The sequence below is a fragment of the Penicillium canescens genome (assembly GCF_028828765.1).
Source record: "Penicillium canescens strain IBT 15451 chromosome Unknown utg000009l_segment0_segment0, whole genome shotgun sequence".
Classification (NCBI taxonomy): Eukaryota; Fungi; Ascomycota; class Eurotiomycetes; order Eurotiales; family Aspergillaceae; genus Penicillium; species Penicillium canescens.
Window position 1 is genome coordinate 1,316,732 of NW_026703971.1, and position 19,182 is coordinate 1,335,913.

The 19,182-nt window shown below is 48.4% G+C and overlaps 2 protein-coding genes across 2 annotated transcripts; both read left to right on the forward strand.

Moving 5' to 3' along the window:
• Positions 1–1,726, forward strand: N7446_011937 (glycoside hydrolase family 28 protein; the record flags this gene model as incomplete). Its single annotated transcript, XM_058520679.1, has 5 exons — positions 1–252; positions 305–670; positions 723–868; positions 921–1,374; positions 1,439–1,726. The coding sequence occupies 5 exons, from the start codon at positions 1–3 to the stop codon at positions 1,724–1,726; spliced, it is 1,506 nt and encodes a 501-aa protein (XP_058366965.1).
• A 5,380-nt stretch (positions 1,727–7,106) lies between these two features.
• Positions 7,107–8,258, forward strand: N7446_011938 (uncharacterized protein; the record flags this gene model as incomplete). The annotated part of the gene is made up of 1 exon (XM_058520680.1): positions 7,107–8,258. The coding sequence occupies one exon, from the start codon at positions 7,107–7,109 to the stop codon at positions 8,256–8,258; it is 1,152 nt and encodes a 383-aa protein (XP_058366966.1).
• Positions 8,259–19,182: the final 10,924 nt, after the last annotated feature.

Genomic DNA, 19,182 nt, shown 5'->3' on the forward strand with positions numbered 1-19,182 from the left:
ATGCGCCGTGCGCTCTTCCTTTCTCTTGTCCCAATTGCTCTGGGATGTAATAGCCCACAAAGCTATGCCTGTCCTTCAGCTTATATTGCATCCCGCTCTGCTGCCGCAGAGTTCTGCGCGACCTTCACTGTTAGCATAGTGACCGCTACAACCCGCCTTCCAAGCTTTGCTTCTGCTTGTGAATTCAACACCAAGCATTTATCGAGTGCCTGCAGCTGCCTCGATACTGTCTGGACTGCTAACGTATCAGGAGTAAGTTTTACTATGGTTGAACTTACAGCTATAACCCCCTAACAAATACCAGTCCGGATTGGCACAGACCACAGCTGTTGCAACCAGCGCAGTTACTACCAGCACTGCTGCTTCAATCGATTTGTCTACTAGCCCGACTACTCTCGTCGAGACCACCCGCCTGGCCTTATCCACTACTTCTTTGGTTGATGTGCCGGCCACCACTGTGGCGCCGACGACTACTCAGGCCGTGACAACCGTTGCTGCGGACTCGACTGGATCCGGCACTACTTGTGTTGTGTCCGAATACGCCTCTCTCTCTTCCGCTGTCAAGTCTTGCACCAACATCGTGCTGTCTGATTTTTATGCCCCTCCCTCGAGTACCATTGATCTGCAGAGTCTCCAGACTGGTGCTGTTGTGACCTTTGCGGGCACTACTGTGAGTCAAAATACTATAGATACTACTTGAACATGTCACTGATCTTTCAAAGACTTTCGGAGATACATACGACGATGATTTCGATCCTATTGTCGTCTCTGGCCACGGTATCACCATAACTGGTGCCGAGGGCCACGTTATTGACGGCAATGGTGCTGCCTACTGGGACGGACAAGGTTCCAACGGCGGCCAGGACAAGTCAGATTGAATGTCACACACATCTCATTTCGTCGCTAACAACTATATCCAGGCCCGACCACTTCTTCGTCGTCACGAAGACCTACAACTCCAAGATCAGCAACCTGAACATCATGAATTGGCCTGTTCACTGCTTCAGTATCACCGGAAGCCAGAACGTCATCTTCTCGGGTCTTGTTCTGAACAACACGGCAGGAGATGAGCCTAATTCTGCTAGCGGCAGTACGGCCGCAGCCCACAACAGCGATGGATTCGACGTTTCCTCCAGTGACTACATTACCCTGGAGGATATCGACGTGTACAACCAGGATGACTGTGTTGCGGTTACCAGTGGAACTCAGATTGTTGTTGACAATGTGTACTGCTCCGGTGGCCACGGTCTCAGCATCGGATCCATCGGTGGAAAGAGCAACAACACTGTTGATGGAATTACTTTCAAGAACTCGCAGGTTGTCAACAGCCAGAACGGCTGTCGCATCAAGAGCAATGCCGATACGACTGGCAGTGTAAGTTGATGACATGGCATTCTTACACTTTGCTCCGCAACCAAGGCGCTGACATGACAAACAGATCAGTAACATTGTGTACCAGAACATTACTGTCTCTGGCATCACTGAGTACGGTATCGACGTCCAGCAAGACTACCTCAATGGTGGCGCTACTGGTGAGCCAACCAATGGCGTCACCATCAGCGGCGTCACTTTCGACAACGTGAAGGGCACAGCGACCGACGATGCCTACGACTACTACATCCTTTGTGGCTCGGACAGCTGCTCTGACTTCACCTTCACTGATGTCTCCATTACTGGAGGAGGTGAGACCAGCAGCTGCAACTACCCTTCCAGCGGCTGCCCTTGAGATAATTTTAATTATCTCTTCTTGTTGAAATGAGTTGGTGAGGAATCGAGTGTTCTATTTATACTTTTTCTTTTTACTACAGATGAGACTTCATTGTCGCTGTCGATAGGCGCAATTTGTTAGAAGTAACTTTCTTAACACTTCTTCGATACATCATTCTCACAATCGAACCTTTGGCCTTGTTCATAAGAGAGAAAATAGATGGAGAATGTGAATGATGATCCATTTTTTTTCTAGGGATTCTCTCTCTCTCTCTTTATGCTAAAACTGACCAGTTAATCACTCGATCATTTTTAGGATATTCGTAATACCTTATCTGTAATTGGGGGCTTTATCTGCGGGTTCAACCAATATCACTTAGTTAAAGGTTCACCGCTATACGCCGCTATTTTAGCAATTTCTCTATCTAAATAGCTTTTATTAGGTTTAGCTTTGAAATTAGCTTGCAATTTAATGATTGGTTCGTAAGAAAAAGGGGCTTTTTCTTTCACACCATCGTTTATTATAGCCTTACAGCCTTTATAACCTTATGTATTGGTATTACAGCCCTTTCTATCCCACGCGTGTTGCTGGAGTCTACTAGACTCCAGGTTAGGGTCTTCTTTTCACTATGAGATATATACAGTGGGGACCCTTAGACTCCAGGGTCTTTTCCTCGTTAGACTCCTGAGGTCTAAAGACTTTCGATCGGTCTAAAATCTTGGTAAGTTATAATAGACTACATGAAATATCTCTTACTTTCTTCAGAGCATGCGTAACCTACTAATTTTGGAGAAATTGGCGATTAAAAATTTAAGATGTTTCGTTGGGGTACGGCCCTAGGGCGTCTGCTGAAATTCTTCCTCAAGCAGATGGCATAAGGGTTTATTACGGGTAAAAAATAAAGTATTGGCTGAAGGGGAGAGTCCAAGAGGTCCTACAATGGCTCTAGTGGTGCTGTTACAGACGTCAAACCCACCTTCACGGTAAGTTGATCGAACAGTGAGTGATATGCCAGATATTTTCCGGCGCGATGAGTGAGGAGATGTCATCGTTGGTCAAAGGGCAGTGGGCTCGGGAGGTAGAGAAGTGGTGATTCCTGGCAAGACCTGCTTGCGCCGCTAATTGTGAGATGTTAGAAGACGGTCTCAATGGACGAAGGATATTGCATAGCTTGACTGACCTCCAGCTGCTGTGACCTCCAACGTGGATTGGCCTTGCATATGTGCTCGGGCTTGGATCGAAAAACTCAGGCCTGGGAACCAAATCAGCCAGCCTTCGGTCCAACAGGGAGGAGACAAACACTCCTGATAGCATGCAGCTCCGTGTATGTGCGAATGACTTGTTCCCGCTCGCTCACACATGTCGACGAGCTCAGCAACACTGAGAGGAAGAGGGATCAAGGGACTGTATCAGATGTAGTTCTTGGATCATGGGTCCTCTCAAACGTTTGGCCATCCTCGGTCTTGTCCATCGATTCGAAGCCGACATGGCTATTGTTAGTTGATTCGGCTAGAGATGACGGGACTCGCCTTACATTCTCTTTGCAAGCAGACTCGACGAACAACCTCGCCGTGCACGAAAATACTGCTCTAGCAAGACAAAGCATCGGCTCCTCCCGGTGTCTTCGGATTTTTAGGCTCGAAAGACACTAAGCGCCATCAGAGGACAACGATGGTCACCCACTGGACGCCAGGGATCCAAGCCGCAAGTAGGCCATCCTATGAGAGGGTCCAAATGCCGGGAGTCAGACACTGCTATGCGCTCCATTGGGTCTGCATCAGGTAGGCATACCAACGCATGATCTGATGAACCAAATCGACTGGGCGAAATTCGAGGCAGCGACTCGTCGATGCCACCAGTAGTCATGTGGAAGAAACAGAGCATACGATGGTATTGGTGTAGGGGAGGTCGAGCAGATAAGAGATTTGCTCGCTTCGCATTCGAGTGGTGGGAATCTGAGGGTGTCTTCCTGTTGTGGGATCCGAGTCAGGAGTCAGCAAGTAATGATCCAGCTGGACGAGGTAATGTGCTTTACGTTGTTCATGAAGAATCCGCCGAGTGTACGCTTGAGACCGATGATATGATCAATTAGGATCGTGATCATACCAGCTTACCGACTAGATCACTTCCAATTCTCTTCAGCAATGCGGTCACCATTCACGCCATGTTGTATTCATGTTCGTTGAACTCTCCGGCTGTCGCTTCGAGAAGCCGCGCTGGATGCACCGGGCAAGTTTCCTAGACGGCAAAGGCGCGCGACGAACTCACCTGTGACAAGGAATTGTACAGTCGTACTGGGAGACTGCCTCGTGTAGATGCCAAGAGGTTGAGGCTCCGCCGTTTGGTGCGTGAAGGCGGTAAGGAGAGGGGCGGAAGACACGATGGAGCGCGCCGTAGTGCCCTAGGTCTTATCTGACTCGGCGGGAATAGGTTGCTTGGCACAACATGCTGGCGATGGGCTGCTCCTACAACGGCATGGAGATGTCAGTGGTGTTTTGTGTTTGAGACACAGACTTGGCACAAATAATCGGACCCGGCGCAGCAGGAGGCGCGATATTCCACTCACCTCATCGTGGATAACCAACGTCTGGAGCTTATGCGTGCTGTTGTTGGCCCGCGCCCTTGGTTTACAATATTCCACATAGGACATGCTGCATGGTTTGAAGCGGCAGGACCAGAAATGGTGTGTAAGCCGTGGCTTTGCGCGGAGCACTGACGAGGTGCTGGTTCGGACTCACTCTGGTGCACTGTCAACGGTTTCCTGTCCATCATTAGCTTGTTGATCGGCGAGACAATGCATGACTCACATGTTCTGGAAGAAGACACGGGAAAGGGCTCCGTGGCTTTGCGCTGGTGTATATTGGACGGAATGCATGGATCTGGTTGTTTCGCATCATCTTTGAAGTCAGTTGAATTTGGACAGTATCGTGCTGAAATTTACATACCTGTATGAAAAGTCGCTCTTTTGCATCGGGGGAGGTCCAGGGCGAGACAGTGAGTCGGCTGCTATGGTGGAGAGAGATGTTCGCATAGACACTTTGACCAGCTAACCCAAATCTTGTTCTTTGATCGGCTGGCATGGGTGGCATAGTGGACCTGGTGGGAATCACGTCTCTCACAGGCACTTTCTAGCTTGCCGGTCCACGATGTATCTAAAGATGTCAGTACAGTGGAAAAATCAGTACTGGGTCGAAGGGGGTGAACTTATCGAGTGCCTCAAGACACAAGGCCTGCTCGACTTTGGGTAGCCAAGTGATAGAATTGTAGAACAAATTGCTGGGGGTAGAGGACGTATTTATAGGCTTCTCGGCCCCTGTCGCGTACGTGCTCTGCTAGGTAGCAAACGTTGAAGGGCACGATGCCTATCCTATGTGAGGCCTGTTTAGACCTCCGCAGAGCCCATAAAGCCCAAAGCCCAGCCCAACCCAACCCGCAAATGGGTTGGGTTTTGGGCCCGGTCCTTAGGCCCATCGATGGGCTATGGGCTTGTACCTCGAGCCCACTGTGCGTTAATGGGGGCCCAAATGGGCCCCAAACAATACAAACATGCCGAGAATTTGGATGCCAAGATAAGTTGAACCCCCTTTTTGGTATTAATTAAATTACTTCTGTTTTACGTCCGTTTCTTACCCTGATGCCTAAGGTAATATTTTATTAGATTTAATGATTTAGAATCAATTACTAGCATTCTCTCTATGTCACGTAAAAGAACACGAGAAAACGCGGTATTAAGAAATTTTCAAAATTACAGAGGTTCACCAGAAAGTGGTGGTGCTTCCCTATAAAACCTAGATATATATCCAACATCAAAACATCAACATTCACCTTTTGGGTTATATCTCGACCCCCACCGATCGGATTTTTGTTCAAAATCAGCATGCGTACTCATAGTATTCCCTTTATTTTAAAATTTAAAATTGGACTTCATACGATTGGTGGAAGGTCGTAATACAACGATTACAGAGTCCGCTTTGTCAGCGCTTGCATGGGTTTTTATGGGGGCCCACGGCCCAACCCACTGTGGGCTGTGGGTTGGGTTGGGCTTTGAAGGTTGAGCCCATAGCCCACCGTGGGTTGGGCCGTGGGCCTAGGGTCTGGGCCCATTTATGGGCTTTGCGGAGGTCTAGGCCTGTTGCAACCCATGCCTTCGTTTTTACCGCGACTTTTGCAGCGACATTCTTGATGCCATTTTATATGCCCACAGAGAGAGACGAGTTGGGGTTATGTTGAGAAAAAGTGATGCTGAATCGGTTAAGGAAACGTTGGCTAACGATCAAATCCTCCACGGTCTTCTATATTGAGACACTGGGAGCTATTCAATCTTCGATGATTCATGTTTGACCATCTCATCTGTTAATGACCCAACGTTGAATCGTCAAAGAGCGCCTTCAATTTCTTCACTAGGAGACATGGACTGGTCTTCCCAGCCTCGCTTTACAGTTGGCTGTGTGAGCTGTGCGTCTGTCCGTCTAGACTGGAGTGGGAGCATTAGGTCACGGTCGCGTGTGCTGACCTGCGGACATTGTTGATTTAGCCGTACATGAACTAAATATTTTGAACTCGCAACGATCATTAATTTTTTTTTTTTTTTTTTTTTTTTTTTTTTTGGGTTGGTATAATAATTCTAAATTGTACAATATTTCTGTCAGATTTTGAGGCTTTAGCAAATGTAAAAGTGGGATATTAAAATATATATATCCCCTCAATTAGCGTTCATCACCAGGGAGCTGATGAATATGAGATATATCGACAGCTCCTCATCGCATTGTACCTGCTCATGGCATCCCATGCCAACAAATAAAACATCAGTGAATCTCACAGTATGTATGTATCATTTCTTTCCAATTGATTATCCGGTCAGTGAACAAAGGCGTCGGAATGACGCCTGTAGAACACCGAAATCCGTCATTATGCTATGACGATTGTACCCACCCTTTTACCACGGTCACACGGGCTTACAACGACCGTTGGTGGCTGGCCAAATTTGCTCAAGTCTGCAAAGGTCATGGACATGAATACTTGGGATCTAAACCTCAACGCCGTGAGGCTTGATCAACTCCCCGACTAACGCGTTGATCACTATTACTATTATCCAATGGAGACAAAACTGCCAACAGCCCACTGAAAATATTAACCGATTATAGTCAATTGGACCGTTTTACGATCTGAAGGTTGTTGTGCATGATTTTGCAACCTTGGCTCATCTTTTGGATCTCGGACTACATGTACCCGACACTGTTAACTGTTACTTAGCAGGCCGAGTTACCAACGAAACAATACCACGTGATCCATTTTTGGTGTATCTTATCACCACGTGATCATTATGAATCAAGCCACAGCCAACGAGAAGAGAAAATAAAAATAAGAAAACCCCCAAACCATACCAATCCCTCGCAGTATGGTGATGTTACTGGAAGGGAAAGAGCTCAAAAAATCCGACTCCTCCGCCGAGGCTAATCCGCAAATCCGAGAGCATGGGTCGCGGCTGACCGAAATGCTCGAGCCTAACCCTACGCAGTCCCAGCCCACGGATGAGCTCGACACGGAGATCAGAGAGGCCCAGGCGCAGCTCGCAAATTTGAAGCGGCAGCGACGGCTCCTTGAGATCCAACAACAAGTTGCTGATGAGCAGATAGCGCTTGAGGTGGCTTGGAACCGGCTCGCGGCTACCACCAGCAAAGATTACTCGCCCACTATCGACCCTGTTGCGAAGGACTCGGTCAATGCACAATACAGGGGGCTTGCAGCACCGATGCGAAACGGGGACAGCAAGGCTGGTATTATCCAAGCTCCGAACAATACTCTCCCTGCACCATCTGAGCAAGCTGTCAGCCCCTCTTTCCGTGCGCCCCAGCTGAACCTATCACTTGTTAAAAACGAAAATACAGACTCAAATGGCGCCGCAGACCCGAATTTGGAACGATTACGGGAACTTGCTGCAGCTACTAGATCGGCCTCGTCACCTTCCGAAGCTCCTCCAGTCCCAAACGTGCCAGTCTACCATGGTCGAGCCCTCGGGGAATTCAAGAACTACGCTATGAGACTGGAGTGTCATTTCAACAGATATCTAGATTGGTACAATACCGACGAGCGCAAAGTCACCCGGGCCCTAAAGCACGTTGCCCTTACTTTGGAAGATAAGTGGAAACGACAGATACGCGAAAGGCCCAGTGAACAAGTTACATTTGGTGGATTTTGCGCTTTCCTTATTCACCAGCTCCAGAATGGAGTCTATCCGAAAGTGGCCAAAGCGCGCTACATAAATAGCTACCAGCGCCCATCCCAGTCCGTGACTGATTTTTCCAACTGGGTGCAGCAATGGGAACCGCATTTCGACAATGATTTCTCTGAGCGTGATCGTATGCGCCATCTCTTTGAGCATCTGTCGAATAGGGTCCGCGACGAGGCTGACAAGACCTACCTGGAATTCGTCCATTATTACGATTTCGTAATCTACCTGCAAAGGGTCGAGGATTCTATTGATAAACGTGCCGGACCGCTAGACAAGAAGTTTAGCAACCCTAGGAAGCGACCTCGCACCCACAGCTGAAGCCAACCCGTCGACCTGGTAGCGATTCCGGCGACTTCTAATGGACTTTTGCAACACCTTCACTTGCAATGTACACACCAAAACTATGATACAACATCTCATCTCGATATTCTGTCAATCAATGCATTGCCTCAAATGGCTATGGTGATTGAGGGCTTTGTCAAAAGGAAAAGTCACGCTCCAATTCTGCGCAAATCCCCGAGAGCTGACACCTCCAGTCTACTTGGCCAGGAGGATTCGAACCGAATGAAACAGAAACACAGCCAGGAGCCTTATCTACTAGACATTGCTTTGTACGGAACGGAGACTGCAAACGGTGATGGCCAAGCTGAGGTAACCTCATCGAATCTTCTAATCTATGCACACACACACACACTCCCACTCTCTCTCTTCCTTCCTTTCTTCATCCCATGGATTTCACCACATAGCCCATAATGATCAATTGCACAGCAGTAAGAGAGCAACTTTAACTAACAGCCACATCAGCTTTATGCTAGTAAACATACGTCTCAACGATAGTACAATATAAGGTCCCTGCGTTTTATCGAAGAGAGCAACGATACACTTATTCGCACTGCTTATCACATATCTATTGCCACCCATGACCTTCCAGGCCTGATTTTGACTGCGTTCAAAGAGCCAGTAAATAGTTACCTCAACTGTTGACGCTCGACCTCACCTGTTGACGCTCGACCTCACCTGTTGACGCTCGACCTCACCTGTTGACGCTCGACCTCACCTGTTGACGCTCGACCTCACCTGTTGACGCTCGACCTCACCTGTTGCTCACCCTGAATTACTCAGTGATATGCGGAACTGAAGGACAGATGAAACCTTGAAACGAAATATTGCAGAAACCATCACATAATGGTAGTCTGCAAGTGTATTCTGGATACATTGGGTGCTAGTAGAGCTGGTTGAAATTCTACCGTGACGTTTTTTGCGACTGCATACCATTCGAGGCGTGGGAATGCGATAATTCGATTCCAAGTATTGCTATCAACTGATGTTGGAGTAGCAAATCTCGTGCCATATCACTCTAGCTACCTAAAGTGAATATCACTAGCTCTTACAGACCGCCACCTACTTCTTCTTGGCGACGGCGCCAAAAACGTTTGGCGGGAGTTGCGGTCTTCTATCCTGCTCCGAATGGCCCTCCGGATGCAGGCGTCCCTTGCGGCATCCAGAGATCTACTCAGACTGCCACCTTTCTGTCAGCGATCACATAACAATTTATTAACAATTGAAAGATGCCCACTCTTGGCTGCCAATATCAAAGGGTCCTCGAGCCACTGATTCGTGAGGTTGACATCAATCTGGTCATGACGAAGCAGAACCCGGACCATCTCCAAATCCCCATCACGGACGGCAATGCAAAGTGCGGTGTCGTAACTAGCGATAGTTCCTTCATTGATCTTCAGACGTGCGCCTTGTTGCATTAAGAGTCCGACCACATCAAGGTGGCCTCGTGCGGCCGCTCGACAAATGGGTGGATCTGCCAATCTCCGTCCATTAATGTCCACCTCCTCCACTTTCAACAGCATCGCCACCGTGTTGAGTCCGTGTGCAGCAGCGGCGGAAAGCAGGGACTGGCCTGCAACGCAAATATTCACATCAATTCCTGGTGTCGCAAGAAGTCGCCGTGGGGTAACAGTGCCCAGTCTGGTTACGGCGTGGTGCAATGATGTGGATGGTCTCGAGTGTCTCCCGCGGCCCCCGACGAAATTGATATCGATGTCTTTCTCGGCCGAGAGCCTCTCTCTTATCTCATCGCAAGATGAGTAAGTAGACGGCCAAAGCGGCGTGTTACCGTCTGAGAACATCATCCCAACAATCTTAACGGTAGCTGCAGAGGAAACAGAACCCTTTGAGCCAAAGAACCTGCATCAAGCGAAGAACGACACAAGCTGGCTCGAATGGAAAAGGGCAATGCTTGAAGAAGTGAACTCACTCAAGCAAAACAAAACGTGGGAGCTTGTTGATCCCCCTAAAGACCGGCGAGTTCTCAGTGGAAAACGGGTCTTCAAACTCAAACGAGGACCTCACGGGGAGTCACTCCGCCATAAGAGCAGATGGGTGGTGAGAGACTTCACACAAGAAGACGTTATTGACTATGATGAAACCTTTGCCTCGGTTGTCAAGCCAATGAGCTACAAAGCCCTCTTCGCAATCGGAGCGGCCCTGGACTTCGAGATCGAGCAAATGGATGTCAAAACCGCATTCTTGTACGGACATATAGACCACGAGATCTACGTCGAACAGCCCCATCACATGACGGATGGCACCCCAAGGGTCTGCAAGCTTCGAAAAGCCCTCTATGAATTAAAGCAGGCTCCTCGCATCTGGTACCAGACCCTCACGAACTTCCTGCGCAATCTTGGCTTCGAGCCAATCACCGCCGATCTTGGTATCTTCGTTCGGAGCAATATGTACATCGCGGTGTATGTTGATGATCTCCTGATCGTGGGTCCGAGTATCGCAGAGATCAAGAAGATCAAGCGGAGCCTAAGGAACCGTTTTCAGATGACAGATCTGGGCCCATGCAGCTACTACCTTGGGATATCCATCCAGCGAGACCGCCAAAACAGGAAACTGTCCCTCAGTCAAGAAGCATACATTGACAAGGTTGCTCATCAATTTGATATTGGCAACTGCGCTCCCATCGGCACGCCGACAAAAACCTCACCGCTTCCAGAGAACAGTCCAGACTACACGTGCCCTCCAGATCAGAGGACCTCTTACCAACGCATGGTCGGATCTCTGATGTACATTATGCTTGGAACCAGGGGGGACATCGCGTACGCAGTCTCTGTGGCGAGTAGGTCTCTGGCAAATCCTGGGCCCCAACACATAAAACTCGCTCAACGCATCCTGCGGTATCTCAAAGGAACCAAGAGCCTCAGACTCGCGTACAAGGGTCAGCTTCAGAAACTGAAAGGCTTCGCGGATGCAGATTGGGGAGGATGTCGTGACACGAGACGATCAACAGCTGGGTATCTCTTCAATATTGGAAGTGGGGCCATCAGTTGGCAATCGAAACGCCAGGGCGTCGTTGCCCTCTCAACGTGCGAAGCCGAATTTAGGGCAGACACAAGCTACCAAAGAAGCAGTCTGGTTGAGAAGGCTTCTCAACGAATTGAATATGAATCAAGGATTACACGCCACGATCATCTGCGGGGATAACCAAGGGGCCATTGCTCTCTCCTCGAACCCACAATACCACTCTCGCACAAAACATATGGAAATCCAACGCAAGTGGCAGGGAGAGGTCCAAGACAACGGAACAGTGAAGCTCAAATAGCCGTGTCACGGGACGACCCCCAACCCTCCGGGTAGGGGGTGTCCCACAGCCATAATGCAATTAACAGCCATAATGCAAATTTTCAATTTCTTCAACTTCTAGCTCACTTTTTAGACGTATAAGGTCCAGAATCCATGAAATAAAGCCCATCAATAGCCTCATTAGCCAATAATGTATCAACCTCCTCATTTTCAAGTGTTTCCTCCAATTCCTTAGCCGCCAAATCGGCCGCCATTTTCTCTGCGTCTTTCCGCCAAGCACGAAGCTTCGACTCATCTTCTTTCTCACACCTTCGCTGTACTAGCCTATTGCCTGAAATCGATGAAAGGGGACTCTTTGTAGCACCCTTCACCCATCGCTTGCTTTTTGTAGGTTTTTTCCCAGGCGTTTTATGGCTAAGGGCGCGCGCAAGACTCATCTCAGCAAGTTCCGCATTGTATAGAGACGATTTTCCGGCATCAATTGCGCGCCGTAGATGCTTCCGAATTTTATGTAAATCAGGATTCGGGTTATCAAGTAGCGGGAAAACTGTCTTCTCCAATTTTTCAATACGCGCATAAGAATTGGGCGGAGAATTGGTCGCTGAACTTGGGAATTCGCGGGTGGGTGACGGCTCGTCGTACATACGTAAGGTCTCTTCGTCCGAATACTGCCCTAAATTACCCAAAACTTGTGTCGGATCTAGTGGCCAGATACCAGTAGATTTAAACGAGGTTTGGATAGTTTTGGACTTTAAGGCGTGGCGTCGGACGGCGTCAATATTGCGGAAAAAATCGCGTTTTTCGTTGCTTCCACCCCACGCCACAACCTCAGTATTCGCCATTTTAAACTCATGTTTTAGGCTTAAAAAAGCCTCAGCATCAAGGGGCTGACATATATGAGTCGTGTGAGGTACAAAATACCAAGGAATAATCAGGTTTTCCTTACAAAAATCGAGAAATTCGATAGTTGTATGAGACGTATGATTATCCATTAGCAAAAGCCTCGGTCGCCCACGTCGTACGCGGTTTTTTGTGGCTTCATGAAATGAGCATAGCCATCGGTAAGCAGTCTCACTATCCGTCCAGCCACTAGACGTTAAGTGGATAATTTTGTACGCCGAAGAAGAGGTTGACATATTACTATACTAGTCTTCTATGTAGACGCTACCTTTGACTAGAAACCACGGAAACATCACCCAGCCATCAGCGGCAATACATTCAATGCTAGTAATAGTTTCACCTCGATCTCTAGTAGCAATACTAGCAGTTTGGCGCGTAGAGACGACGTGTTGGTTAAGTCCTTCGCTATTTTGGAAGCCGGTTTCATCCCAATTATAGATCTCATGAGGTTCAAAACCATGCTCACGGTAGAGACACTCAAGCCTATCATACCAATGGCTAATAACTCCAGGGTCCTCAGCTTGAATTCGTAAAGACTCCTTTGATTTTTGGGTAATAAGCTTGATGTGTGGAGGTAGACGCCGTATAAGCCGATAGCTATACATTGAACTAACAACTCTCTCCGAACCCGCTATTTTCAACAGGCGATTTGCGGCAATTTCAATATATTTTGCAGTTGGAGGTGTATAGCAAGAATTTAGCACTTCGATCCAGCTAATTAATGCATTTTCCTGATTCGAATTCAATGCATTATTGGTGGTAGGGCGATCGGAGAGAGATGTCTGTCCGTTTTTGCGACCGCGAAGCTTCGAATAAGACACGCGATAATGGTCCGCAGCCTTACGTAGAGATGAAAATTTTCGCGTAGTATAAGCATATAATGCCTTAGCTAGCAGATCCTCTTCATCACGAGCTTTTTTAGGCATTTTTGGTGGGTAGAAATACGCGTAAAAGTTGAAAAGGTAGGAAATTTGCATTATGGAGGTTAATTGCATTATGGCTGTGGGACACCCCCTACCCGCGAGGGTGGGGGCGGTCCTGTGACACGGCTATATCCCAACCACGGAACAAATTGCTGATGGGTTCACCAAACCCCTTGCTCGGGAAAGATTTGAGTGGTTTCGGAAAGGGCTTGGCGTTGAGTGATTGCTACACCTTGTTTGTATTGAACAAGACTAAGGCGCAGGGTACCCTTTCCTTCCTTTCTTCTCAAATGAAGTTTTTGAAGGTTTTAATGGGACCCGTCACAACCGCAATCACATAGTCACTGACACCATTGGTGATGGTGGCCATCGAGTGGGAGTGTTGAGTATCGCGGTGGTCAAAGCTTATGGCAGGACTAGCGATGGACATTTAAATAGACGGGCTTCCCACTTTTGATAGTACACTCAACAAGAACACAACAACTACCTATCTCAACACCCTGTATATCGCGACAGCTACTCTTGCATTTCGAAGGCTGGTGTCAAAAATCATGGCCGGAAACAAAGCTTCAACGCAACTTTAGTGGTTCCAATTGGTACTATGATCATCCTGCATTATTGCTTTTGAAATTGAAACAACAAGGCGCGCGCCCAAGGAGGCTTGAAAACACTCTTTATGCCTCCTTACGTGATTTGAATCTGTCTTAAAGTGGTCCCAGCATCAGACAGAATCCTACAAAAAGGCTCAAGGGGATACCTTTCAAAGGTTTGCTACGGCTTCCGAAGGCATACTAGAGGAAGCCCACGAGAAGAGCAGGTCAAGGAAGCATGATCTATGCGGTAAACTGAGTTCTTTGAACTTGAACCAGTGAATACCATCATCTCAGACAACCCATGTCGCAGACTGTAGGGTGTGATCTATGTACATGTATCCTCGCTTTCATGTAGCTTTCCTCATGATTCGAATATGATTAACACGATCCTTCGTGTACAAAACTGTACTCAGCGGGAAACACTTGGTCAACAAGGGCTGCTCCACAAGAACTTGAGACCGACACCATCCAATTGACCCCGCCTGCATACAAATCAGGGATTATTGAATCAGGTGGTACGCAGGCGCTGCCAAGCACCTCAGAAGAAGAAAAATGTGTATCGGTTCCCGCCTTAACAATATCAATTTTGCAGTTTGCAGCAGCAAGGGTACAGAGCGCTAGACCTGCTAATGTTGCAATAATCGGATGAGCCATGACCTAGAGGGCAAAGTCAGAGTAGCCCTTAGCAATGCGTTGGTTCTTAAATAACTGTATATGGAGCTTCCGACCTCTTTTTTTAACGTCGCCGTAAAATTGTCTGTCAAGCCTGTCGAAGCGTGAGTTGAAGAAGGTAGAGTAGTGAATGAACAAAAGTCGAGAACGTACGAGCTGAAGAAGTTTATAAGTTAAACTGTCGAGAGCTGATTAAACGATATAATTTGAAAGAAGAGATGGTCGTATTTCGAGAATGGCCTGTAGGGATGAGATGAAAAAGACTGTTGATTCTGTTGGACTGTCTACAGATAATATATCAGATTCCTGGATGACTGGTATGGTTTACCAGTATAGCCACGTGGCATTTAACTTTTATTGTAAGGAGAGGAGGACAATAATTAATTGCGATGTAAATTCTGGTTGCAGTCATCAAGCACTACGCTTGGCCGAATATGGCAGGAGGGGTGTGTAAATAGCAATCTGCGGTACGTAAATAATGATTTTAGGGGGCAGGCCGTACCTCAAAACCGCACACTATATGCAAATGTTTGTTTTGACAGACACCGGCAGCGGGCGGAGGGGAGCGGTCCCTTACCCTAGGCAAGACGCCTGGGAAAAGAGCCTAGACTGAGCATTCGATAGGATTCGGGCCTTCCTAGGTGAGAAGGCTGTCTGTCCGCCGAAGGGTGTGTGTGTGCAGGACTTAAGGCTGTGAGGCATGGGTGTTTTGGGTTGCGGTGTCGCGGGATGGTCCAGTCTGGTTCTGACCGGTTTGATACCGTTTTGAATCGGTAAATCAATAGGTCGTGGGGTCGCTGAAAAAGGTCGCTGTCTGGTTGATTCGGATTATTTTGAATTTTTTCATATTTTCATGGAAAATTCAAAGTTACTCGATTAAAACCAGGCTTCCCATCAAGCGACCTCCACGCAGCGACCTCCACACAGCGACCTAATACGGCCAGTGATCCAGTAAGCATAAGGAAATTTTGCGGTATTATAGCGAGCTCTCAGTCTACTCCGAATGAAACTGGAGTTGTAGGCCCTATAGTTGAAGCATCATCCTCTTTCCCACGGGGGTGCCTGCAGTCTACGCATCCAATGATACGAAGGTGATTCATCGCTATTTACCCCGGGAAGTAGGTGAGCTTGTAGTCCATTATTTATGGCTAGTATTGCCATTTATACGACGATTGGAGGCGTATATCGCGAAGGTGCGGCGATCGGGCGGCTTAGATAGCTTGCAAGAGATCAAAAGATGAGTTTTTGCAATGTCTTCAATGTCTTCAATGTCTTCAATGTCTTCAATTTCTTCAATTTCTTCAATTTCTTCAATTTCTTCATGATTTTTACTAATTTTGGCATATAGGCAGCGCCAGGCTTACCTCTGGGGTCCGGATCCTGGCACTAGCCCAGATTGGTTATCTGAGAGACTCCGTGAGGTCTTAAAGCGGGAAACCACCATTGGGCTTAATAGGCAAGCCATCTATTTGAATGCTTACCGAGATATTGCTATTGGCATTAGCCGTCGCTTTATGCGGCCATGTAGCGTATTTCCCAATAATACGCAGCAGGATGCAAGGGCCGAGGCTTCACAAGAGGATGACGAAGAGGGCATGAATGCTGAGCAATGGATGGGCCATATTGCTGACCTCCAGGCGGCCCATTCATCCCACGTGGCCGGCATGATCTACGGCCGTGGCATCACCGAACAGCCTGGTACGACGGCCCACCGGCGTGAGATGTTTCGGCTCAGTAGCACCGACTAACATCGATTTTTAGGCTTTGTGTCCACGGATGACGGCTGGACCGAGAGTGCATTAGGAATAGCCCAGTTTTCACCATGGCAGAAGGAAGCTGAAATCGGCCGTACGGAGCGTCGCTGGCAATTGACGCAGGCAGCTATAGAGCCCGAGATGCAGCGAATGCTAGGAAATAGCGAGCTTCGACTCCGAGGGGTGCAGGCACCGGCGTTAATTATTCAACAAGGCCAGAGCCCGGTGGTGGCCGTGATGCCCATCGGGGGTGGAAAAAGCTTACTTTTCATGCTACCCGCGTGGATCAGCCCCCGTGGGGGGACGGTGGTAGTCGTGCCATTAATTGCATTATGGGGAGACATGGTATATTGATGCCTGCGGCTCGGCATTTCATGCGTGGAGTGGGAGAGCCGTCGGCCGGCAGACCAGGCATCCATTGTGCTAGTGACGCCAGAGTCAGCTATTACGGAGGATTTCATGACATTTTTGAACCGCCAGCGGCTATGACATCGACTTGATCGTATTGTGATCGATGAATGCCACGTGGTATTGAATGATCAGACCCATTTCAGGCCCGCTATGGCTCAATTAGGTCGATTGGTCGTGGCTCAGGCTCAGATGATATATTTGACTGCCACGCTGCCACCGACGGCCGAAAATCAGCTATTTCAACGGCTACGTACGTAGCGAGAGAAGGTCCATTTATTTCGAGCTCGCACCCATCGCGTAAATGTCGCTTACCGGCTATGGCAGCCCACGGTACCGAACCCAAGCCGATACGCCAATAGCTACGATTAGGTAGAGAATCCCGAGATCGTACGATTTATTAGAGATCGTATTACGCCCGCGCGTGCTCAGACCGCCCGCGTGGTCATTTACGGGTCCACCACCAAGACTGTCGAGAAACTAGCCGAGTTAGTCGAATGTGAGGCATATCACAGTTGTACGATCGGTCGCAATGGCGTACTAGCCCGTTTGAAGGCCGATACGACCGGGGTAGTGGCAGCTACTAGCGCGCTAGGCATAGGTGTTGATATACCCAATATTCGCAGTATGATTGACATTAGCTTGCCACGCAGCTTATTGGATTACGCGCAAGAGAGCGGCCGTGCTGGCCGAGACGGGCATCGTAGTGAGGCCATTATTATACAACCAGCCGAGATTTTACGGCCGAAATAGGACCCAATTCATGAAGACCCCGTGAAAGCACAGGCTGAGCAAGCAAGGCTTAACCGATATATGTCTCGAGGACTGCTGCCGACGCGTCATACTTGATGGGTGTTTTGATAGCTATCCACGGCAACAACGTCAAATTTCAGAACAGCAATCTTTTGCCCTGGCCGTCAAATACGACAATGTTTGTCCTGCGGAGGCTTTGCTCCAGCACAACGCCAACGTCAATGCATTTTACCGAGGCAAAACTCCTTTAATGAGGGCGCTCAAATACTCTTCCGCTGCTGTGCGGGACCTCTTGCTCAGTCGTGGAGACCTAGACATCAACATTCAAAATCAAGCGCGGGAGAGCGCCCTGTGGTATGCGATCCACTACGGAACCTTTTCCGCCGTCAAAAGTGTCTTAAATCAACCCAACGTCCAGGTGGACATCAAGCACAAACACGGCCGAACGGCGCTCCACCTAGCAGTCTTCGCAGGCCGAATAGGGCTCGTGCATCTGCTACTTTCTAGAGGCAGTGACCCTGATCTACAGGATGATTCGGGCCACTCGCCATGGGACCGGGCACGTCGCTTCAATAGGCCCGTGATGGAAATGATTTTTTCAAACGATCCGATGGCCGAGGTGTTTCTTGGTACCCAATCATCACAGGAGGCTGAGCTACCTCTTCACCATGCGGTATCCTATGGGTCGGTAGATGCTGTCAAGCGGCTTCTTGGACAAAAGGGTCTGAACTTGGACGCCCCCGACCCGAATGGTGATACGCCGCTCCATCTCGCCGTTCAAAACAAACGTTTGGAAATGGTCAATTTGCTCCTAAGTCACCCCCGTGCCAACGTGAACTGCGAAGATAAAGATGGCAATACGCCACTTTGGCTGTCTACTTACTCGTCATGCGACGAGATAACCGAAAGGCTGTTGGCCGAGAAAGACATTAACGTTAACTTTGTAGGAGGCCGCGGAAAGTCCGAGACGCCGTCTACATCTCTCCATCACGCCGCGGCCAGATTGGATACCGTGCTCCTATGACGGCTGCTTGCGGTGCCAGGGATCGGGATCGATCCGAAACTTTGTGCTTGACGGCTCCGTCGGGCGAGTCGTGGACCAGAGCAGACATGATGACTGCAAAAAGCGGGGATATGAGCTCAATGTAGGTGACATTATTCTCAGTGTGAGTAGTGACGGCCCCCGAGAATTTGCTCTCGGGGCTCATAACCTGTTATAGTCCTGTGGAATTGTGTTGATTGTGATTCTGAGAGTATTCAGGAGTCTATATATACTTATGAGGTCCAAGATGATCTTCAATCAACATGCTTCTTCGTATAAACACTTCGGGAATTATTTCCGACAGTGCGGCTTTCTTCCAGATCTGCACCAGCCTCATATCACAACAGCCCGCCCCTCAGTCACCGATTCCTCTGGTCCCAACCTCTCGTTCGGCTCTTAGCAATTTTTCTAAGAGCTTAACGAATTTGTTGACGGGAAATAGAGAAGTTTTGCTTGCTATGGTGTCCTTAGCTCTGCTTTATGTGTATTGAGGTGTGCATATTCATTACGAGGCAAAATTTATCATCAACGAGACTCAAATATTACTAGCTAGACTTATGGTTGTCAATCAAGTGAATACTCTTAGTCTAGCTGGAC